The sequence below is a fragment of the Cryptomeria japonica genome, chromosome 10 (assembly GCF_030272615.1).
Source record: "Cryptomeria japonica chromosome 10, Sugi_1.0, whole genome shotgun sequence".
In the NCBI taxonomy this organism is placed as follows: domain Eukaryota; kingdom Viridiplantae; phylum Streptophyta; class Pinopsida; order Cupressales; family Cupressaceae; genus Cryptomeria; species Cryptomeria japonica.
The window spans coordinates 880272209-880293879 of NC_081414.1; the positions used below are offsets into that span (position 1 = coordinate 880272209).

The following is a 21671-nucleotide window of genomic DNA, read 5'->3' on the forward strand; positions in this document are numbered from 1 at the left end:
TACAAACTTATTTGCCAGTGTTGGGAAGGAAGATAGGAATAATACCCATAACTATCAGACGCTCCAGCAGAGAGATGTGAGCAAAAATGTGTTTCAGCCACAGGCAAAACCAGCAAGTCCAGAATCGTTGCAACACCAAGATGTCTATGGCAAAGCTCTGAAAACGATAGAAGAATACAAGGCACAGCTAGGTACTGTATTTCAAGTACGAAACCGGGTAGCACTAGGGAGACACACTCCGAAGCCTCAAATTCTGTCGCCAATCCGGCAGCATAACATTACAGATTTTCAAGATGCTCCAAATGGGAACCCAAGCCTCATATTTATAACTTCATTCATCAAACTCAAATGACATCCCTCCAAATTTCACGCTTGCATTTGAATTTCATTTCCACTCACATGTGGACCCAAGTGTAGCGCCCATTCTCCTAAGTCAAAACTCACGTCCAAGAAGGGGGAGGACCCACGTTGGACACTTAGGCACAAAAATGGCGATGTAAAGTGAAATAATATCCCTTTTAAAAATATTTCACATCCCATAAAACAATTGAATTTCGCTCAAATTTAGGATTAAACAGGCATTAATCCCAAATTTAATAAACCAGTAGCCAATAAATAGATTAATTAAATATTAACCTTAGGAAAGGAAATAATATTTAATTATGTTGCAAATGTCTCCCGTACTGATCATTATCACCTCCAAGATGAAACTGAGCCCAGACGACCACAAACTGCTGCAGAATTCAGACCCCTGTCTACTGCCAAAAATAGAAATGTGCCACCTAGCCACTTACTAAAAATAGTAAGTCAAGAATTAATGCTCAGAAAAATATGATCATCGCGTCCAGAGGCAAAGCAAGGAGTGCTTGATCGGACAATGGCACCAGAACGGTCATCCCCTGACTTACTAAAAATAGTAAGTCCTCGTTTCATCGATGCTAGACCCTGATTACTCATTCCACCTAGCCTACGGGTCTCAGGAATAGGCTAATGGACCTCTGAAAGAACATCAATGAGAAGGGGACATTACAAGGATTGTTATGTCTAGTTATGGACTTAGGCTTGAGGTGTGTTTGAGATATAAGACAACCAACTGATGAGGTGTGTTGATGTGGATGCATGCTACGATTAAGTGGAGGATTGTTATGTCTAGTTATGGACATGGACTTGAGGTGTGTTTGAGATATAAGACAAATAATATAAGCATAAAACATGTGGTACTTGTCAAGCCATTAATGATGGGACTTTCATCATTCGAAATTTTTGGAGGCTTATCATGCTGCAAAGGTGGAATTGTAGAACCATTGGGGCAAATTGTCTCATTGCTAGAGTGATCATTAAAGGTATATTCAGGTACAAAAAAAATTTAATTAGGAGGTAGAGACATGTATAGTTTTTATGCGCAGAAAAATGTCCTGAGATGCTTCGAGATTGGAGAGCATTACACATCAGGTGTTTAGGAGATTGACATAATTATATTATTGTAGGGTATATCAAGGTCAATGTTAGTCTTGAATGTACAGACAGCTAACTATGTTGAGATTAGTTACCTCGATATGATGATATGGTTTGTTGTGGAGATTAGCTACCTTAACAAACAATTGAAGAACCCGCTAGTCAGGACAAAAAATATATCTTTGCACCTGGAAACCAATATTATGTGAACCCAGTGTTCAACATCACTTTCTATTTTACTTGGTGGCTGATGGAATAATGACCATAGGGAACATGGATAATCTTGCTGCTGCCACAGCCGGGTTTCACATTAATTGACTTCATGTTTGGACTTAATTTTTTTATTTTTCACCAAGGTTCAGATAGTTAGCCTAGTAACTATATCTTTTCGATTGTATTCTATTTATTCTTTAAGTGGGACTTTTGGATATATTATATATTATTTAATATTGTTAGGATTTTGTTAGCATGTTAGTTTGTAACAATTAGTTTATTCTTGGAGTTGGTTTGTACCTGTGATGTTACTTGGATCTCATGCTGTAATAGTCAATGGCCCATGATTTAATCTTGTAATCGATTCTCACATTTGCTTTTCTGTTTTTTGCTTTGTACAGCTGCCTACACAGTTCTACATGGCCATGGTACGTACATGCTTCTTTTTTGAGATGTGTTGCTATTGTTGTTAATTTTCAAAAACGTTTTGAAGCATGGCAATGTCTGATTTGCCTGCTATATCTGCAGTTATACACTGTCACTACTATGGCACTACTTTCACAGGCTTTGTATTACGGCTACATGCATAAGAGGGTGGAAGCAAAGATCAAGAGATTCCTTTTGTGGGTTGAAACCAAAAGAGAGGCATTTCACTTGAAGGTATGATATGATATTAAAAAAAAATAAAAAAATGATTAAATAGCTTCCTAAATTGCAGCTTTCCAGAATTAATTTTATTCTTATTTTTTTTACCATTTGCATAAATCGATGCCCATTTGTATGCTACAACTTTGACAAAATGGAATTTATGCTCTCACAGAGGCAGTCTTTTGAAAATTTGCTCATGTTTTCTTCAATATTTGCATAATCCAACCTTTTGTGCATATGCCTTTGATGAAATGAGTTTAATGTTTAAAGATGCTTTTTAATTTGTTCATCTGATTTGATATCAAGCTTAAAATCTTATTATTTGTCTACTCTAGGTTATTATATCAATTTGTTCTTGATGCACTGGGAATATTTAGTTTGTTGAACAGTATAGAGTTCTACTAGCAAATTTTTTATTAAGCTTTAATAAATGGAGGATTGGCAGTTTTGGTGATTAGAGGATTCACTCTTTATGTGAGGGTATATCATATTCTTTGTAGATCATGATTATAATGTTGGATTGCCTGATGCCTTTCTTGATCAATTTGTTTGAGGGGCTTCCTTTTGAAGGTGATTTTATTTGTTGCAAAGTAGGATGCCTCTATGTTTCAATATGAAAGGCCTTTTGTGAATATCAGAAAATGGTATTTGTTAGCTCAATGCCCTCATTTCAAAGTATGTGCATAAATTTCTGGTAACAATGAATATTTAGTCAAATCAGATTTGTTAAGCGAAGCATTGAAACCCCTTTTTGTCATGCCCCCACAATAAAAAAATGCACACAAAAAAAATTCACAGCCTCACTTTATATTAATTGCAGGTGACATTTATAAAGGTCATTTACAGGCTGACTTAGGATTATTTTTCCTAGAGGCCAACTCAGAATTATTCCTCCTGAGTGGCAGCATGAATACTGTTTAGATGGCCGATGGAGTCATTTACCAAAGGGCCGACTCAGTGAAAGGTTTTAGCCTTTTAGGGTAGCGATGGAAGTGATGCAGCATTTGGTTAAGGGTTGCGTGCTAAATAAGGTGGTGACTATTCATCCCACTGTGGACGATATCAAAATGAGGGAGAGACCAATCCATTTGGGTCATCAAGGAATAAGATCTGTCTGGGAATTAGGGCAGAAACAGCAGATAAGGAGATCAGCATAAGAAATAAGTAAATAAAGTGCAGGAATTTAAAAGATTAATAGATAATACCTATTATTCCATCATTAAATTAATAATTAATTACTGTATGTAGGGGTATATACTATAATGTAAAGATGTATATTGTGATTTATGAACAAATAATTTAGGATGGTTATATTATGTGAACATTATAACTATGAACTAATAGCAACACCGCCCCGAATTGTAGTGTAATGCCCACCAAAATACCCTAGAGAAAATAAGCATCTAACATACTAAATGGAGATTAAAAAAAATTAAATATCAACTAATGCAACACATAACTCCATTTATAATTTATATCTATTAACAATCAAACCTAAGGAGTATGATTCTTAAACACATTAACTAAATTACGCAAGCAGAATAACATAACATCTTAACCATTACAACTATCTCTCTAGCGTACTTTAATGTCATTACTTAATTAATTATCCCAAGCAATAACATCCCACTCACATGATTACCACACTCATGATTAATTAATTCTTTATCATATTTAAATGCAACTTATTTATTTATTTCCTTTATGACATGCAACTACCGGATCATTTAACCTTTATGAGATGCACTCTACTCTAACATGATATGCTTTCTTTCCATGCAAGACTAATCCCTTTTCTACGTTCATTTTACGTACCAAATCCAAAAGTGTTTTATCTCTTAACCATTTCCTAACTACATGATCACTATCCATCTATCATGGTAATTGCAATATTAATGCTTAGACATATTCATTCATACTTATCTTTTATCCATACTACACATGCATTTAAATTCCTAACATGATCATTTCTTTATCTTGAATCCGAAATGCATTAATGCAAGTATCTTAATTCTTTTCTTTAATCTAATCATCTTATAACCCATGCATACTTCCTAACTTCCAAAGCAATCACATGAATGACATCCTATCTTTATGATATTCATTTATCAACCACAATTCCTACATCTAATTCATTCCATTTACTCAAGGATCTTTCACATATAAGTCTACTTCTAGATGATAACCATGGAATCTAAACTAATACAACAATAACATGAATCCATTCTATTACAAATGTAAATCCATTGCAACAACTAAGTACATGAAAATCATTTACATTCATTATACAAGAACATCACCATACATCCCATTGTTCCAATATTACAAACCATGTCATAATCCTAAATACAAACTAAAATACAATTACAATAATATGAATAATACATCATGAGTACAACTCATTCCTAACACATGATTTCATCTACTTTTACAAGATAATATATTACATGATTCCAAAATATCCATTATATAAATCTGCTACAAGAACATCCATAAGCTGCTATAATGAGAAGAATCCACATCCACGCATGAAGAGTCCAAGAGAACATCCCAATGGTTGAAAAACACCAACTACCTGACCATGTGGAACCAAAAGAACCACCCCCCGTGCTAGGAGATGTCACAAGGTCCCAACACGCACTCTAAACCTAAGCTGACACTCAACAACCAAAGAGACAACACACATACAAGGACTCTTAAGCATGAACCTATCACAAATAATCACAAGAAGAAACTCCCAGAGGCTTACAAACACCAATTCATAATACTTATCAACAAGGCTATCAACAATCAACAAGGGGACACATGTAGGAGTGGAGTGTCATCACATGCCATCCTCTAACACAACAAATACTATAACACAAGGCATAAGCTTGATGGACATGTGGAGCCATCTCAACCTATGAGAGATCAAGGGAGATTGACTTGCCATTGCAATGGCCTTCCCATGCCTATCCTAAAACATCCTCCCTAGGATCAAGTCATGGGGCTCACAACTATTTATTATCTTGATTAGTGAATTATTTACCCATCACATTAATTTATTATGTTATCACTTGATTACATCATGGTAAACTTCCAATGTGCCTTGGCGGTCTAGACTTCATGCATCCTTACAAGGAACCTCATGCAAGCCTATCTCTCGTGACCCCGGTCATCACAAGGAAGTCCACTCCCCCTAACATGGCCCAAACAAAATAAATCCCAAGAGGATCTAATCCAACATGAAAATCTGAAAACATAACATCCATATGCAGCCAAATACAACCATACATACTCTTGATCATACAAATGGCCTTAACAACAAGTAGCACAAAATGAGCCTCTTGGCTTACAAATATGTAATAAAGGCCACAACAAGGCCATCAAGAATCTGTCATAAAACATGTAATTAAGCTACAACAAGGCCTACGCACTTGTTGGATTAAGAAGAACAACATAAGCATCTCCCTCACATGGCACATCAACATGGAGGAGAATTCATTCAACAATCATAAAGCATAAGAGATATCAAAACATCAAGAAATCCATAACAAGGCTCAGAAACAATCAATTCAAATCTGGAAATCATCTGCAGACTGAGAACAAGCCTCTGGTACAAGATTCAATCGGAAAAATTATGTCAAATTAAGCAAAATTGTGAAAAACACATAAATCCGACAGGGTCGTGCATTCACTCGGTTTGGTTGCGCATACACACAGTTGGTTGCGCATACACACAGTTGGTTGCGCATACACACAGTTTGGTCGTGCATTCACATAGTTTGGTCGCGCATTCATTGTTTTCGTGCATTTGTTCAAAAATGACTCCGACGCTTAGAAACTTACGGAAAAAAAAATATAAAATCAAAGACTAAGCAATAAACTTTGATAAGTATATAAAAATGATCGCCCATACCTTGGGAACGAGTAGGTATAAACAAAATAAAGAATAGCAAACTATAAAAAGAGATATCATGAAACACAACTAACGACAATTACTTCTAGAAAACAGTCAGAAACTTAATAGAGCTCCAAACACCTGAACAACAAAAGGGAAAAATACACTTGCACAACAAGGATTTACACTAAAACAATGATAGACCTCCTGCAACAACAAATGTATACCTAGAGAGAGAGTTATCTCACACAAACACATACCCAGTGTCGTGAACGGCAACGCACATACTACATGAAATATTTACCAACAATCTATATATAAATTGCCATAACACAAAGTCCAATCCCCATATTTATTTTTCCAACTATATAAAACTATAGAATGTAAATTTAATCAACCCAAAATACAGAAAACCAATAAATACCAAAATACAAAAGGAAATAGAACCCCAACCTCCAACCTGTGTTATGGAGGAAAGCTGAAGAAGAGCTCCAAACCAAATCCAAAAGCCAAATCAACCAAGCTCCAGCAATTCAAAAAGCCAAAACCAAGACCCAAAGAAATTTTGTAGAAAATTTTCAGGAAGCAACCCGAAAACAAGCTCGACAAGAAAAATAAAAAGCCATTGAAAACCAAAACCCTAGCCTCCATGAGAACCAATCAAAATATTCCTTTTTGGAATATATTTTACCAACCCACCATATAGTATAATTTTTTATCTCCCATTTCAAATTCATCCAATTGGAGTAAAGGGGAGGTAGAATAAATATAAAACATGTTTATACAAACCAAGTGGAGAATAATATTATTATTTACACCAAGGTATTTACCCCCCAATATAAATAAAAGCTAAACTATATAAATAAATCATAAGTCACAAATAAATAATCCAAATGTGAAATTAATAAATAAATAAATCAAAGCTCATAAAATAATTAAAGAACCAAATAAAATATTAAACATTAAATACTAAATAAATAAATAAATAAATAAATAATTAAATATCAAATAAATGGTCAACCTCTAATAAGGATTAAACAATAAATATTAAATACTCAAAAGCCAATAATCCAATCAATTAAATTAAACATTAATATCTACAAAATCACACATAAATACATCAAATAAATCAACAATAGGCTAGCATACTTACAAAGCCACAACTCACTAACTGACATGGCAATCATATGCCAAGATGCTGACGATTCATAGTGAATAACTTAGACCTAGAGTATGTGTAGGGAACTCATGTCATCTCTAGACCACATGCCATTGGGATTTAAAGACGCGCTCAAACCTATGGAGCCAGGTGGAGTCGATGTCTGGTACCTACAAATCCTGCAACCACAAAGCAACGATACAATATATGCATATACATCATAACATACAAGTGATAGGGAATTGCGATGGCACATCTTGCTCGCAATGAGTGATGTGACCTCGTCCCTCTCACGAAGATAGTCATACCATAATCAAACACATCTCATAAATGTCTCATCATATATAATCATGAAATGGGGTTAGTAAAATCATAATCAACATCAAAAACCATGATCAGTCTAATCTATTGATAATGCATCAACATAGTAGTGTATATAGAATCCATCAAGCACATATATCCATCAAATCACATGATCAATAATTATAGCATCATCATCCATCTGAATCATCAAAATAGCATATGTCCAATAATGTCTAGCATCATAATGAGTAACTGAAACACATATATAATCATAATCCAAAACACCATTAATAGTCTAGATAAGTCTATCAAGCATGAAATAAAAGTCGAGTCTAGTAAAATCAAGTCAAGGATGGACACTACATGTAGGCTCATGCATCGAGAGGTGAATGAGTGCTCCCATGCTTGTTGAGGAAGGTAATCCTCATGCGTCTTTTCAAGCATGCCACCCTGAGATGTGGCACTTGTGGGTTGGGAGGCAAATGAGTGCTCTTGGGTTTGATAATGGAGGGTGCTATATCTTCAAGGTGGCTTGAGGGATGGAGTTGGTTTATGATCCTGCCATATGTTATGGACCAAGGGGTGAATGAGTGCCCTTGGGCTTGGGGAATTCCCCAAGTATGCCAACCCACAATGGATATCGTGGGCCAAAGGGCGAATGAGTGCCCTTGGACTTGAGGGTTCCCCTCAAGTATGACAACCCATAATGGACGGACTAAGCCCTACCCATCCTCTCGTAGTACAAGGGAATCTCCCCTTTGAGGCGGGTTTGGATACGTTCATCATGAATTCCTAATATGACTATCAAAGGAAGTTGCTTTATAGTGAATTGAATTTACTATATATATAATGTTGAAAATTTAGTGTTATGACTAACAATATTCTATGGAGTAAAGTTTGAAATTGAATTATGTTCTTGAGACATGAGTTGGAATTGTATTTTTGGTAAAATTGCAAGTGGAGGCCTAGGAGGGACATTACGCTTTTACATCGAGTAGTTTAATCTTCACTATAGTAATGCCCATCCAATATTTATTTTTTATAGACAAATGAAGGTTTTCATTGGGGACCTTACAATTGTGACTACCACTCACCATTTAAAACAAAAATAAAAATTTTGGTCCATTAATCTTGCTGGTATCCGAGGAGCTCTGATAGATGGGGAACCCGTGCACAATAGTTGCATGAACCTTTGGAGAAGGCCCACTTTCTCTTCTGTTCTACACCTAGAGATAAACTATTTGAACATGATACTATTACTAACAATGTAGAATAGAATCTTTCTTTAGTGACGAGCCCAACCTAATCAACTAATTAAAGGTAAGGGGATAGGAGGATAAGGGCTATAAAAGGAGGTAGGTTTAGAGAAATAAAAGAAAAGGGTAGGCAAAAGACTACCAAAGAAGGGGGACCAATAGATATCTCTACTGCACAACCAACTCTTCTCTGTGAACATATATGATTGTGGTGGTCTACCTCAATTTATGTGAACCTTTTTGTATGCAAAACAACATTAACTCACATTTGTGGTTAGTAGGAATTCCAATAAACATAGATAATTCACTTTAGTTCGAGAGGCATAACTAGACATGTTCACATGTGGGCAAACACATTTATACAACCATGAGAAGTGTTAAATAGCAACCAAAGGAGTTTGGAAAATGTTGGTAGGTCTGCAACATTTGCCATATGATTTGTATAAATTGAAGACACCAAATCAACAAACAAAATGAGTTACATGTGGTAGTTAAAGCTTCAACTACAGACAGTTGGATCCTAAAAAGCGATTGAGTCCATGAAATGCTCCTATGAATGCATATGCCACACATCAGTTTTATAACACAAAGAATCCATGGAATTTGATGGAGAGATCGTTGCCAACCATGACGAAAATTAGATGGTGACTGTTTGACAATGGTCAATAGGAGTAATAGAGTATTTGTTGAACATGAAGTGGAAGATGCCATATCAAACTAATATTGGTCAGATGCATGTAATGTCCCCTTCTCAGCCGTAATTAATTGAGTTGGCCATTAGCCTATTCCGGAGACCCATAGGCTAGTCGGGAGTAGAAATTAGGGTTTCCTACTTTCTAGGAGTTTTTTTCAACAATTTTGGTGGCTTGCATGTTGGAGTTTTAGAGTTTTGATTCTAGATTCCTTCTGGGTTTCCAAAAAGCTTTGCAATGATGGTATATGCGTAGCAAGCAGTGGAGTTTGATAAACTTACTATTTTTAGTAAGTGGGGGCGAAGTTAGCTCATTTCTCTGGGTTTTTTTGGGTTTTCAGGGAGCTTCGCAATGGTGTGACATGGAATTGGATCCGAAGACTTTTCGGGACTTACTATTTTAGTAAGTCGCGTCAACTGCTCAAAATGTGGTTAAAATCACTTTGGAAACACTTACTATTTTTAGCAGTATGCTATTTATAGTAAGTACTATTTTTCGCAAGTTTCTGTGGTCTAGTTCTAAGGCTATTTCTAGCAATGTAGTTTTCAGTATCTTTGGCCTTTAGCTCTCTATGGTAGTGTTCAATACATGGAAAAAAACTATTTTTTTAAATACTTTTAATGTTTCCCCATGGCCTAGGCATGTGACTTATGTTATGACTTAAGGGGTCTATTTGGTGCTAAAAGCATTATTTTTATGACTTAAGGTTGGATGTCCACTTTGGAGTTATTTCATTAAAAGATTATAATTTGCAATGTGCAAACAATTATTTAAGTGGGCATCCCTTTTGGAGGAATATATGATTTAAAATAAAGACAAATATTACATTGCTTTGGGCATCCAAGTTGGCATTTGATTTCATGTCAATTTGGAGGGAGTTGAATTTGAATTTGAGGAGTTGTTTTCTATAAATACAAGGCCCTACTCCTCATTTGGACATCCATGAATATTTGTAACGAAGTGCTGCTGAATTTGTGCTAGACTTGAGCTTCGAAGTTGAGAGCTTCCTAACTTGTGCCAGTTTCGTGCTTGAGAGATAGCACCTAGCTGTTGGAGAGCATATTTCTCATTCAGAGGAATAGAATGAGCTTCATTGAGATAGATTTTGTTATTGTATTTTTAGTAGTCTGAGTGTTAGCGAGATTTTATGTGTTGATGGTTTGTCCATGGCTGAAGCAGTTATTTGATCATGTCTCCTTGCCTGATTGTCTGATCATTCTGGGTATTGGCTTGTTGGATTCCTCTCTGCTAGGCGTCCCTTTTTGTTAATTTTCATGAGCTATAGCAAAGAGCTGGATTTTTAAGGCAGATTGCCCCTCTCCGAGCAGGTCGTACCATGCTAGAAGTGACCTTGGGATGTGTTGACGTGTATTTTGTACACAATCATACACAGAATAAAATACCCAAGGGTACCTTATCCTCTCTTGAATAAAGCCTCTGATTGCTGAAGATGTCGCAAAAAAGGATCAATTAGGGTGACTCCAATGTTCTTTGATGTAGGGTCTCTATGTGTGGATAAGCACCAGTGGTCGTTATGAATGCTGTTTCATCAAGGGGCCTTACGTTTTCCGAGCTGCAGGAACAAGATTTCCTAAAACTAACTAGTTCTCAAAAAGATCAAAAGGTAGGGTTTGCAAGGGATGAATTCTAATCTAATCCTAAGAATGACTCAATGTAGGCTAAACTTGGTAAGATTCTACCAATTTCAATATTGCCAAGACATAACAACTCAACTGAAATTGATGCGATCTTCTAAGGTGACTAATAATTTTCCAATTCATCAAGGATCATAGACACTACCATGAAGGTACATATCAATAGTTCAATGATGATTGAAGATTTAAGTAATCCAAATATCTCCAGTTGACCACACAAGGCGTTCTTACAATCAGTAAGAAGCTAGTGGTTTGGAACGTGAATCTCACCAAAGATCAAGCCCAACACTTAGTCCCTCAAACTTAAATACCTCTTCGACTGAGAATGATTCAAGAAAGTGAACAACCATGAAAATAGCCATAAAAATTGCAATAAAACACCATAACTTCAATATTTTATTGATCTCAAAGCCAAAATAGACAAGAATTGTTTGAATTTCTTTCTTCAAAGCTCAATCTTGCTACAAAATACTTTCTTCTCTCTAAAGGCTCTAATCTTCTTTCTAATTTCTAATTCTAATTATTACAAAATGAAAATGAGTGAGGGTATATATAGCATCCTCAAATACAATGAACGGTTCAGATCAAAAGAAGATCAATGGCCGAGATTCTGACACCTAAACCCTAATTAGGGTTTATTACAAAAAGTCCCCTTTTTATTGAACAATATTAAATGCATAGCCAAATATTTAATTGGCACAAAAATCTAGGAAACATAGACCAATGATAATTAAGGTGCCACATCATCTATAACAACCTCTCTTCTAGAACCTTATTCCCTTTCCAATGCTCCTTCTTAGCATATGCAATGAATCTAAACACAATTCCTTCAATCTCAGCAATAGGAATCTGAGGAAGATTCCTCATTCGTTCCTCCAAGTGGATAACCTGATCAAAGGCCCTGAGAAGAGATGCATCCCATTCAGGTTCGAGTTCTTTGATTTTCTTAATCAGGAGCATAGTAGCGAACATTTGATCCCTTTGCTCATCTGTGACAACATTCTCATCTTTGCAAAAGATGACCTTGACCCTTTCTTCCAACTCTTAAAGATCCACATCTGTCTCAACTTCGATCCTTCTGCCAAGAATAGTACATAACACCCCAAACACCTTATCCTGAATTGGATGGATGACTTCTTCAACTTGATTGCATTTAAGGCTGATGTCTTCAAAAAGAACTTCCTTCATTTGGAGTAGAGTTGACCATTGGAGTAAATTATGAGCTCCTCCATCCATTATCTTTTCTTGTGCTAGGATCTTCCTTGGTGTTTGCTTGATTACTTGAAGAACAAGAATGATAACATCTTTAGTATGAGCAAAGGCGGCTACTGTTATCATTAGGTTGTGGATGATCTCAAGGACCTGGATAGCTCGATGGATTGTCTGCATCATTCTGGTTGCGAATTCAACGGCAACTGTGTGGGATTTGTCAATCCAAGAGCTCATAAGTTGAACCAAACTCTTGACTCTCTCTGCCTCGCCAACTGATTCAAGGGAAAGTGCCTGCACAGGTGACACAGTTGGATCCTGACGTCCCAAAGGCTGATTGAGATGGCTAAAGTAGCCTCTCCAAGCACCTCTCTCTCTCTCAAGCTTTCTATTCTTTTCCATTTCTTCCTTAAGCTTGTCTTTAAGTGCCTCAAATGAATCGGTTGCCTCATCCAGTGTCTGCTCAGCGGTGAGTGGACCAAGTTCAAAAGTTTCTACATCATATTCTTCTGCAAGGATTTCTCCTTCATACTTGTCCACTGCTGGTGTAGCTATTTGCAACTTCCTGGACCTTGTCTCATCTCTGATCATTTTGCACATCTTGGTGGCCTTCTTCTTTTTTGTTACTTCCTGAGAATTTCCTACAAGGCTCTCTAAGTCAATTACATTATCTTCATCTTCAATCACAATTACCCTTGTTAGTCTCTCCTTCAACCAATCTGGAATGGCAGATTTTGTCTCTCTAACTTGTATCTCTTTAGGTAATGGCTCTTCTTTCCGGAGAGGAGATGTCACTTCATCATCATTCTTGTCTTCATGTAGCTCATTGATTTGGGGAGATTGAGTTGATGAACGTTGAGATGCCTGTCCTTCCTCATGTTTATCATATTGTACTATTGATTCCATAGACTCCTCGATTTCAGGTGTCTTCTTTTCTTGTCCTTGACTTGCCCTTTTTTCATGTCGAGAAGATGTTCCGGATGAGCGATCTCGATTGGCCTCTTGCTTCTTCTTGGAGGGTTCCCTTTTCTCAGGTCTTTATTTCCTCTTCGCGCCTCTAGGATGAGGATTGCCTTCACTTGCGCTTCTGGGATGAGGATTGCCCTCGCTTGTGCTTCTAGGATGAGGATGGCCTTCACTTGCGCTTGCTCCTCCTTCTCTCGGTCTTTCCTCCAAAGTAAAAGTCATTGGTATGTTCTGCCCTCTCAACTTTTGATGTTGTACATCTACCCATCTGCGAGTACAAGACAAAACTGGAGCCATCAAAACTTTCAAGTCCACAACCTCAGGCTCGTTCCAATCTATCTTCACTGCCTTGTCTTCTCTATCATAGGATGACTGGAGATGCCTGCCACTGTCCTGAGCTTGATCAGCCACTTTGTAAACTTTGCATCTCCTGATAAAATCTAAAGGCAATCTGGAATGCATCTTTCTTTTCACTTCTAAATCATCTGAGAGATTCATCCAAAAGTCCTCTACCTGACATTCATGCTTGTACTTTCTACCAACTGTCTCCTCTATATACCCATAAGGATCAAAATTCTCCCTCAAGGAAAAGAATGAAAATGAATATAAGGCCAACTCTCTTTCTGCATCATCTAAGGCCGGAGCATTAGGACATACCTCAACTAAATTCCCTAGTATGATAGGCACAGGAATTCCATTTCCATGCCTGTGTCTGAATGCCTTTGCATAAGCTGCCAACTGCCTAGTCACCTCAAGTAGCACCATCCTGTCTGTTGGATATCTCGGCAACATATAGGGAGGCGAAGGACACCCATGAACTCTAATATATGTAAACTTTGGAATTGGATGAACCAAGCAGCATACCTCTTTACCAGCTCTTGTGCATCTTGAGATAGCCGATTGTGAATCCCGCCTTGCAATGTCCTGGTGATGTTCATCGTGAAGGTATCATTGACTAACTTGTAGTCACTTCCTGGTGGATGATGCAAATGAACATAAGACTCACATACTCTGACTTCCCCAGGTCCTCTCCCAATCACTCCTCTGTGAGGTAGCCCTACATATTCGAAACTCCTGATCAAGGCATATATGATGTATGAGCTCATGTGGAAGGACTTGGTAGCCTTCAGTCTTCTTAACTGCACGTCCAAGCAATGGCTAATAATTCTAGCCCAATGAATCGTTCCTTTTCCTTGAACTATTACTTGGATGAAGTAGAACATCCACTTCTCAAAATAGAAGGCCTAAGGAGCCCCGGTAACTCGATTGAGCAAAGTTATTAAATCTCTGTACTCCTCCTGGAAGTCGATCCTATGTGGTGTGTTGGGAATCTTGCTCAGGCGAGGACGACTTTTGAGTAACAAATTCTTATTGATGATGCTCAAGCAAGTGTCTGGATCATCTTCATACATGGACCTGGCTCCTTCTAAGCTTTTGTAAATCATATCTTTATGTTCTGGAAGATGGAGAGCTTCACTTATAGCCTCTTCTGAAAGGTAAGCCAAAGTGTTTCCTTCCTTGGACACGATCGATCTTGACTGTGGGTCATAATGGCGGGCACACTCGATCATCAGCTCATGGCACTGGACTGCTAGAGGGAAACCGGCCGCCTTGATGATGCCACTTTCAATTATTCTCTTTGCGATAGGTGATGGTTTTCCAATGTAAGGGACCTCTCGAAACTTCTTCATACTGAAGTTTCCCAAGTTGGTATCTCCAATGTTGCTCCATTTTGACACGATCTTGGTCTCCAATTCTTCATTCCTTTGATCTTCCTTCATGAGAGCTGGACGACTAGTGGATGCTCCCGCCTTTGGGGTTGCCATCTTGACACCTACACAACATTTCATAATGAGTAATATATTTTGCAATTTAAACATATAGAGTAGAAAGGAAGATTGAAGCTTTTAATTTAGGAAACTTCATGATAAATCTTTGAATTATCATTTCCTAAATTTAACTACGCAATTTGAAATTCAAAATTCAAAATTTCAACATTGGACTAGGAAGATCTCGCCATACCTCCACTTGAGGATTAATTCTAAGAAATGATGCAAAATTAGGAAAATTTGCTAGGGAAAAGGTAGATCGAAGTCTTCAAAATGCGCTTCCTTTATCAACTCCACCACCCCTAGCCTTCAACAAAATTCGCTCCAACTCTAGCCTCTAACAAAGTTTGCTCCAACTAGACCAGATTTCGCACTCCTTGCTTCTCCAAATCGCACTTTGAATGAATGATTGAATGATTGATGAAAATCGCTCAACATACCCATGCTATATAGGCTCTCACCACTTCCTTTTCCCATAGGCCGACTTGGTAAAATAAAAACCAAAAATAAACAAAAAAATTAATAAAAGAAGAGGCCGACTTTACAAAAATATTAAAATGATACCTCAAGCGCTCTATCTTTTAATTTTTTATTGAATAATAATTAATTTCAAAGGCCTTAATAATAATAAAAATCGATTTTCCAAGGCTTAAATTAATTATTAAATACCAACGCACCCTTATTAAATGCCAATTTAATTTTTAAAATATTTTGGAGTTTTAGCGAAATTGGCATTTAATGCGATTTGGAGAATATTGGCGCCTAGGCATGGTGAAAAATAGTGGATGTCAATAACCTCTCTCTGGTCCCTTGGAGAGGGATAGGAGCGCCTTTTCATTTTAGACCTGGCATCCCTCGTTTTTACGTTCAAAACCTCATTCTTGACGTTCAAAATGGCATTTTATTTGGAACTTTAAGTTCAATTCATGTGATCTTTGGAAGGAGCTTGCCTTAAAGCATTTTTGCCCTAGTCCCTTGGTGGGGAACAGGAGCGATTTTTGTCTTTTGTCCTTGATCCTTATCTTCTAAATTGCCAATTCAAGTTTGGGGGTAAGCAATGATCTTCATTGTTCGTTCTATGCATGTTCAACTCGCTTTTTCAAGACAAAATGGGCTTTCCAAAGATTTTCGCCCTTGTCCTCCAGTGGGGAATAGAAGCGATTTTTGTATTTGAGCCTAGGCTTGTTGATTCTTGGAGGCGATTCCTTGTTCATCATCTTTCGAAAGACATTTCTCACTTTGCACAACCTTGTTTTGGCGCGATTCTGGAGGGGATTTGTTGATTTTATGAAAATCGCCTTGGTCCTTCAGTGAAGGACAAGAGCGCCTTTTAGTTTATTGCACAAACTCTCGACCATATCAACCTCCAATTACCCTTAAGGCATAAAACATGATTCTCCATTCTATCTTGAGTCTTGGAAACAAAAGTAGCATTTCAAAATGTTAGGCAATTAGGCATACTTGAAAATTTCGCCTTGGTCCCTTGGTGAGGGACAGGAGCGATTTTGCCAATTTTCATTGAATTTCATGGTCTTTGCAACTCAATTCCATCTTGAAGCACTTTAAATATTATTGCAATCTCGTGCCTTGGCCTGGATTCGTCCAAATTTGGAGGGGGAAGCTAGAAAATGTGTTTTTCGCCCTGGTCCCTTGGTGAGGGACAGGAGCGATTTTGCTATTATGAGCTCACTTGTGCTTTGCTAGCCCTCAAAATAATCTTCAATGGATCCATTACGCCCTCTTCCATTCATCTCAAACACTAAACTTGCCTTAACTTTGCAAGATATCTGCCTTGTTAGAAAATCGCTCTGGTTCCTTGCTAAGGGACAGGAGCATCCTTTGAAAATTGCTCTGGTTCCTTGCTGAGGGACAGGAGCGCCTATTGCCATTTGGGTTGATTCTCTTCTTCGTGGCCTACTCAAGTTATATTCAACGGGCAAAACATACTTCCCTTGACCTCTTCAAATTGCGAGATCACTTAAATCTTGCAAGGATAATGCAAATTTGGAATACAAGCTCCGGTCCTGCAGTGAGGGACAGGAGCGCCTTTTGTCCTCAAGGCCAAATCTTTTCACTTTTCATCTCAAATTTCCTTTGCTGGGGAAGATATCATCTTTTTACAATCCATGAACGAGAGCCCAAATCCAGAAAAGGTCCAAGAAGGTGTGTGCAAAGAAAATCGCTCTCGTCCCTTGGTGAGGGACAGGAGCGAATTCACCTTGCTAGGCAAAAGTTCAACCTTTCATTGCTTTTAACTAAGTCTGGATGTTCCATTATGCTCGTTTCATCCTTCATTGTGTCCTTAATGCTTCAATTCGATCAACCAAGGCCAAAAATGACCAAAATAAATCATTTCGCCCTGGTCCTTCAGTGGAGGACAGGAGCGAATTCATCTTAATCCTTCAAATTTCATCATTTTCAAATCTTCAAAATCCTTAAAATCTTCAATTCACGTCCAATCATCTCCCCTGGAGACCCTGCACAAAACCAATTAACAAAGTCAGAGACCAAAATGCACTAAAAAAACATTTTCGCCCTGGTCCCTGGGGGAGGGACAGGAGCGATTTTACCCTTTTAAGCTAAAATATCCATAATTTAAGTCTTCAATCACTTCACCAGGCAAGGTTAGGTCCCCTTCAAGGCCGGGAACCAGTTAGCAAGCCTTCTCAAAACGAGAAATTGCACTTAGAATAAAATTCGCCCTGAGCCTCCAGCGAAGGACAGGAGCGATTTCTCTGTTTCAGGCATCATCTTGCCTCCAGAATTTGACCAAAATTTACCTAGGCAAAAATGTACAATTCCATCTTCAAAATGCTACACTTAGACAAAATTTGAATTTTCCCTCAAAAACCTTGACTAGACCTAACCTGAGACATACCCGACTTCCTGACAGGCTCACCTTATTTCAAAAATTGAAATCATCGGGAGGATGCTTAATAATCTTCAAAATTTGACTGGACTCGGCTTGAAAATATCCAAAAGAAACCCCTAAGGCTTAACCCTAGTCCAGACAACTCACTCACTTACTCAAAACCCTAAAAGCAGAGAGAAGAACAGGCAAAACAAAAGCAAAAAGAGGGGGTCCCCATTTTAATGGGGCGATGTGTGAAATGGTCACAACAGGATGCATGCATTAAATGTTTGAAGTCTGTTTGGATTAGTTTTCTGGTTGAGAATTGGGCGTCGCCTTCCTAGCTCTCATTTGCCACTGATTTGGAGCTATTCGGAGGTGTCTTGAAGGAGATACGGACTTCACAGTGCAACTGTTCTGATTCTTGGTGTTGTTGGTGTGTTATTTCAGATTTGGTAAAGTGTTCTTTTTGGCTTGTATTTTTCAATATTCATGTTTGTAGCTTCTTGGAGTATCTTCTCGTATCTCTTAGAGATTGGAGCTTGACATACTGACAAGTATTTTGCATAGTTGCCATTGTAAGGCTGTATTTAGTAGTACTGAAACAGTCCATTTTTATTTCTGCACTATACTTCTTGTATCACCCACTGCACAAGTGGAAGAGGTTGGCTTACCGCCTATCTCTATTTTATTTTGTACTCCTGTCCTCTAGCTGAATAAGTGGTTGAGTGATAGTTTGTTATTTCCAATCCTCCCGCTGAATAAGTGGTTGAGTGATAGTTTGTATTTCTAGTCCTACCGTTGAATAAGTGGTTGAGTGATTGTCTCCTTTAATTTTAGTCTTCTTGGATTTATAATTGGTTGGTTATACTGCCAAGTAGTTGTTAATTTATAGCATTTCTTTATCCTGCTGAAAAGTGGAAGTGGCTGGTCCAACTGCCAATATGTATTGCTCTCAATGTTTCATCTTGCTAAAGCTAATGGGTGAAATTATTCTGTTGTAAAATTGAAAAAAATTGTGAGGGGACATTTCAATGCACTTGGTGTAAGGAATAATACTGTTGATGTGACTAGGAGGGGAGATTACTTTTGTACAAAGATACTTGGGAGGGTCTAGTGTCATTTGATAAAGGGTAATTCAGGAAGCTCCAAATTGTGAGCTAACTTTTTTAAATTAAGGCTGGTGCAAATGGAAAGGTGCTAGTGCGGAGGGAGCTTAAATTCTTGAAGAGAGAAAGAAGGTTGAAGTAGGGCCCATTGCAAGGTTAGGGTGTGTTGACGTGTATTTTATACACAATCATACACAGAATAAAATACCAATAGGCATCTTATCCTCTCTTGAGAAAATAGTCTCTAACTGCTGAAGATCTGCGAAAAGGATCAGTTAGATGGACTCCAAGGTTCTTTTAGTGGGGTCTCCACGTGTGGACAAGCTTTTTAGTGGTATGATGTGATTTGCTGTTTCCTCCAAGGCGTCTTACGGATTCCAGAGGCTCGAAGATTTTACTAAACTAAAAAGAACTTTCAAAAAAAGCAAAAGGATAGGGTTTAAGGAAGTCTAATCTAGCCTAACCCTATGAACGACTTAGCATGAATGAGATTTGGCAAGACTCAACCAACTTCAATTTTGCCATAAGATAACAACTCAATTGAAATTAGTGCGATCTTCTAAGGTAATAATGATGTTCAATGCATCAAAGACCAAGGACACTACTACGAAGGTACTGTTGACGTATATTTTGTACACGATCATACACAGAATAAAATACCGACAGGCATCTTATCCTCTCTTGAGAAAATAGTCTCTAACTGCTGAAGATCTGCGAAAAGGATCAGTTAGATGGACTCCAAGGTTCTTTTAGTGGGGTCTCCACGTGTGGACAAGCTTTTTAGTGGTATGATGTGATTTGCTGTTTCCTTCAAGGCGTCTTACGGATTCAAAGGCTCGAAGATTTTACTAATCTAAAAGGAACTTTCAAAAAATGGCAAAAGGACAGGGTTTAAGTAAGTCTAATCTAGCCTAACCCTATGAACGACTTAGCATGAATGAGATTTGGCAAGACTCAACCAACTTCAATTTTGCCATAAGATAACAACTCAATTGAAATTAGTGCGATCTTCTAAGGTAATAATGGTATTCAATGCATCAAAGACCAAGGACACTACTACGAAGGTACATATCCTAGATACGAAAATGCTTGAAGGTTAAGGACTCAAAATGTTGTCCAGTCGACCACGCAAAGCGTTCCTACAATCAGCAAGAAGCTAGTGGTTTGGATTGCGAATCCCACCAAATATCAAATCTCACACTTAGTCTTTCAAATTAACAAACTACTTTGATTGAGCATGATTCAAGTACATCCAACAACCATGAAGATAACTCAAGAAACTTGCAACAAAACACCATAACTTCAATATTTTATTGATTTCCAAGTCATCATATTCAACAATTGCTTGAATTTCTCTCTTCAAGACTCAATCTTGCTACAAAATAAAATTTGCTTCTAACTCTAATCTCTCTATTACATCAACTATTATCTCTCACACTTATTCACTATTTTTCTATTACCAAATGAAATGAAAAATGGGGGTATAAATAGCATCCCCAGTTACAATGAAAGGTCCAGATTAAAAGTAAATCAATGGACAAGATCATGACACCTAAACCCTAATTAGGGTTTGTTACAAATGACCTCCTTTTTACTGAACAATATTAAATACATAGCCAAATATTAAATTTGGCACAAAAATCTAGGAGGTATCAACCAATGAGAAACAAGATGTCATGTCATCTGTAACAACCTTTCATCTAGAATCTTATTCCCTTTCCAATTCTCTTTCTTAGCATATGCAATGAATTTTGTCACGATTCCTTCGATTTCTGTGCTTGGAATCTCGGGAAGATTCTTGATACTCTCTTCTAAGTGGATAACCTGATCAAATGCATCTAGAAGAGCTGTGTCCCAAGTAGGTTCAAGTTCCTTTGTTCTATCAATCAGGAGCATGGTGGCATACATCTGATCATACTGCTCATCTGTAACATCTGCGTCCTTGCGAAAGATGATCTTGATTCTATCCTCAAATTCTTGTAAATCCACATCTGTCTTGACCTCGATCCTTCTGCCAAGAATGGTACGAAGTACCTCAAATACTCTGTCCTGGATCGGATTGATCACCTCCTCAACTTGAACACATCTAACACTGATGTCCTCAAAGAGAACACTCTTTATATGGAGTAAGGTTGACCACTGAAACAAACTGTGAGAATCACCTTCTAAGATCCTCTCTTGTGCTAAAATTCTTCTGGATGTGTGTCTTATAACTTTCAAGACAGGGATGACAACGTCCTTGGTATGGGCAAATGCAGCTACTGTTGCCATCAATCTGTGAATAATCTCAAGAACTTGGATAGCCTGATGGGTGATCTTCGACATCCTTGTAACAAACTCAATGGCCACCGTGTGAGATCTATCCATCCAACCACATGTACGCTGGACCAGGTTCCTGAATCTTTTTGCTTCATTGATTGATTGAAGGGGTAATGCCTGCAATGGT

The 21671-nt window shown here is 37.7% G+C and overlaps 1 protein-coding gene across 6 annotated transcripts in view; it reads left to right on the plus strand.

Annotated features, from left to right (window-relative positions):
• Positions 1-21671, plus strand: part of LOC131026717 (uncharacterized) — a 109447-nt gene that overhangs the window by 67814 nt on the left and 19962 nt on the right. For all 6 annotated transcript variants that reach the window (XM_057956649.2, XM_057956651.2, XM_057956653.2 and 3 more), the window contains 2 exons: positions 2070-2096; positions 2197-2328. In XM_057956649.2, coding sequence (XP_057812632.2) covers positions 2070-2096; positions 2197-2328 — 159 coding nt within the window. The remainder of the gene's footprint in view (positions 1-2069; positions 2097-2196; positions 2329-21671) is intronic.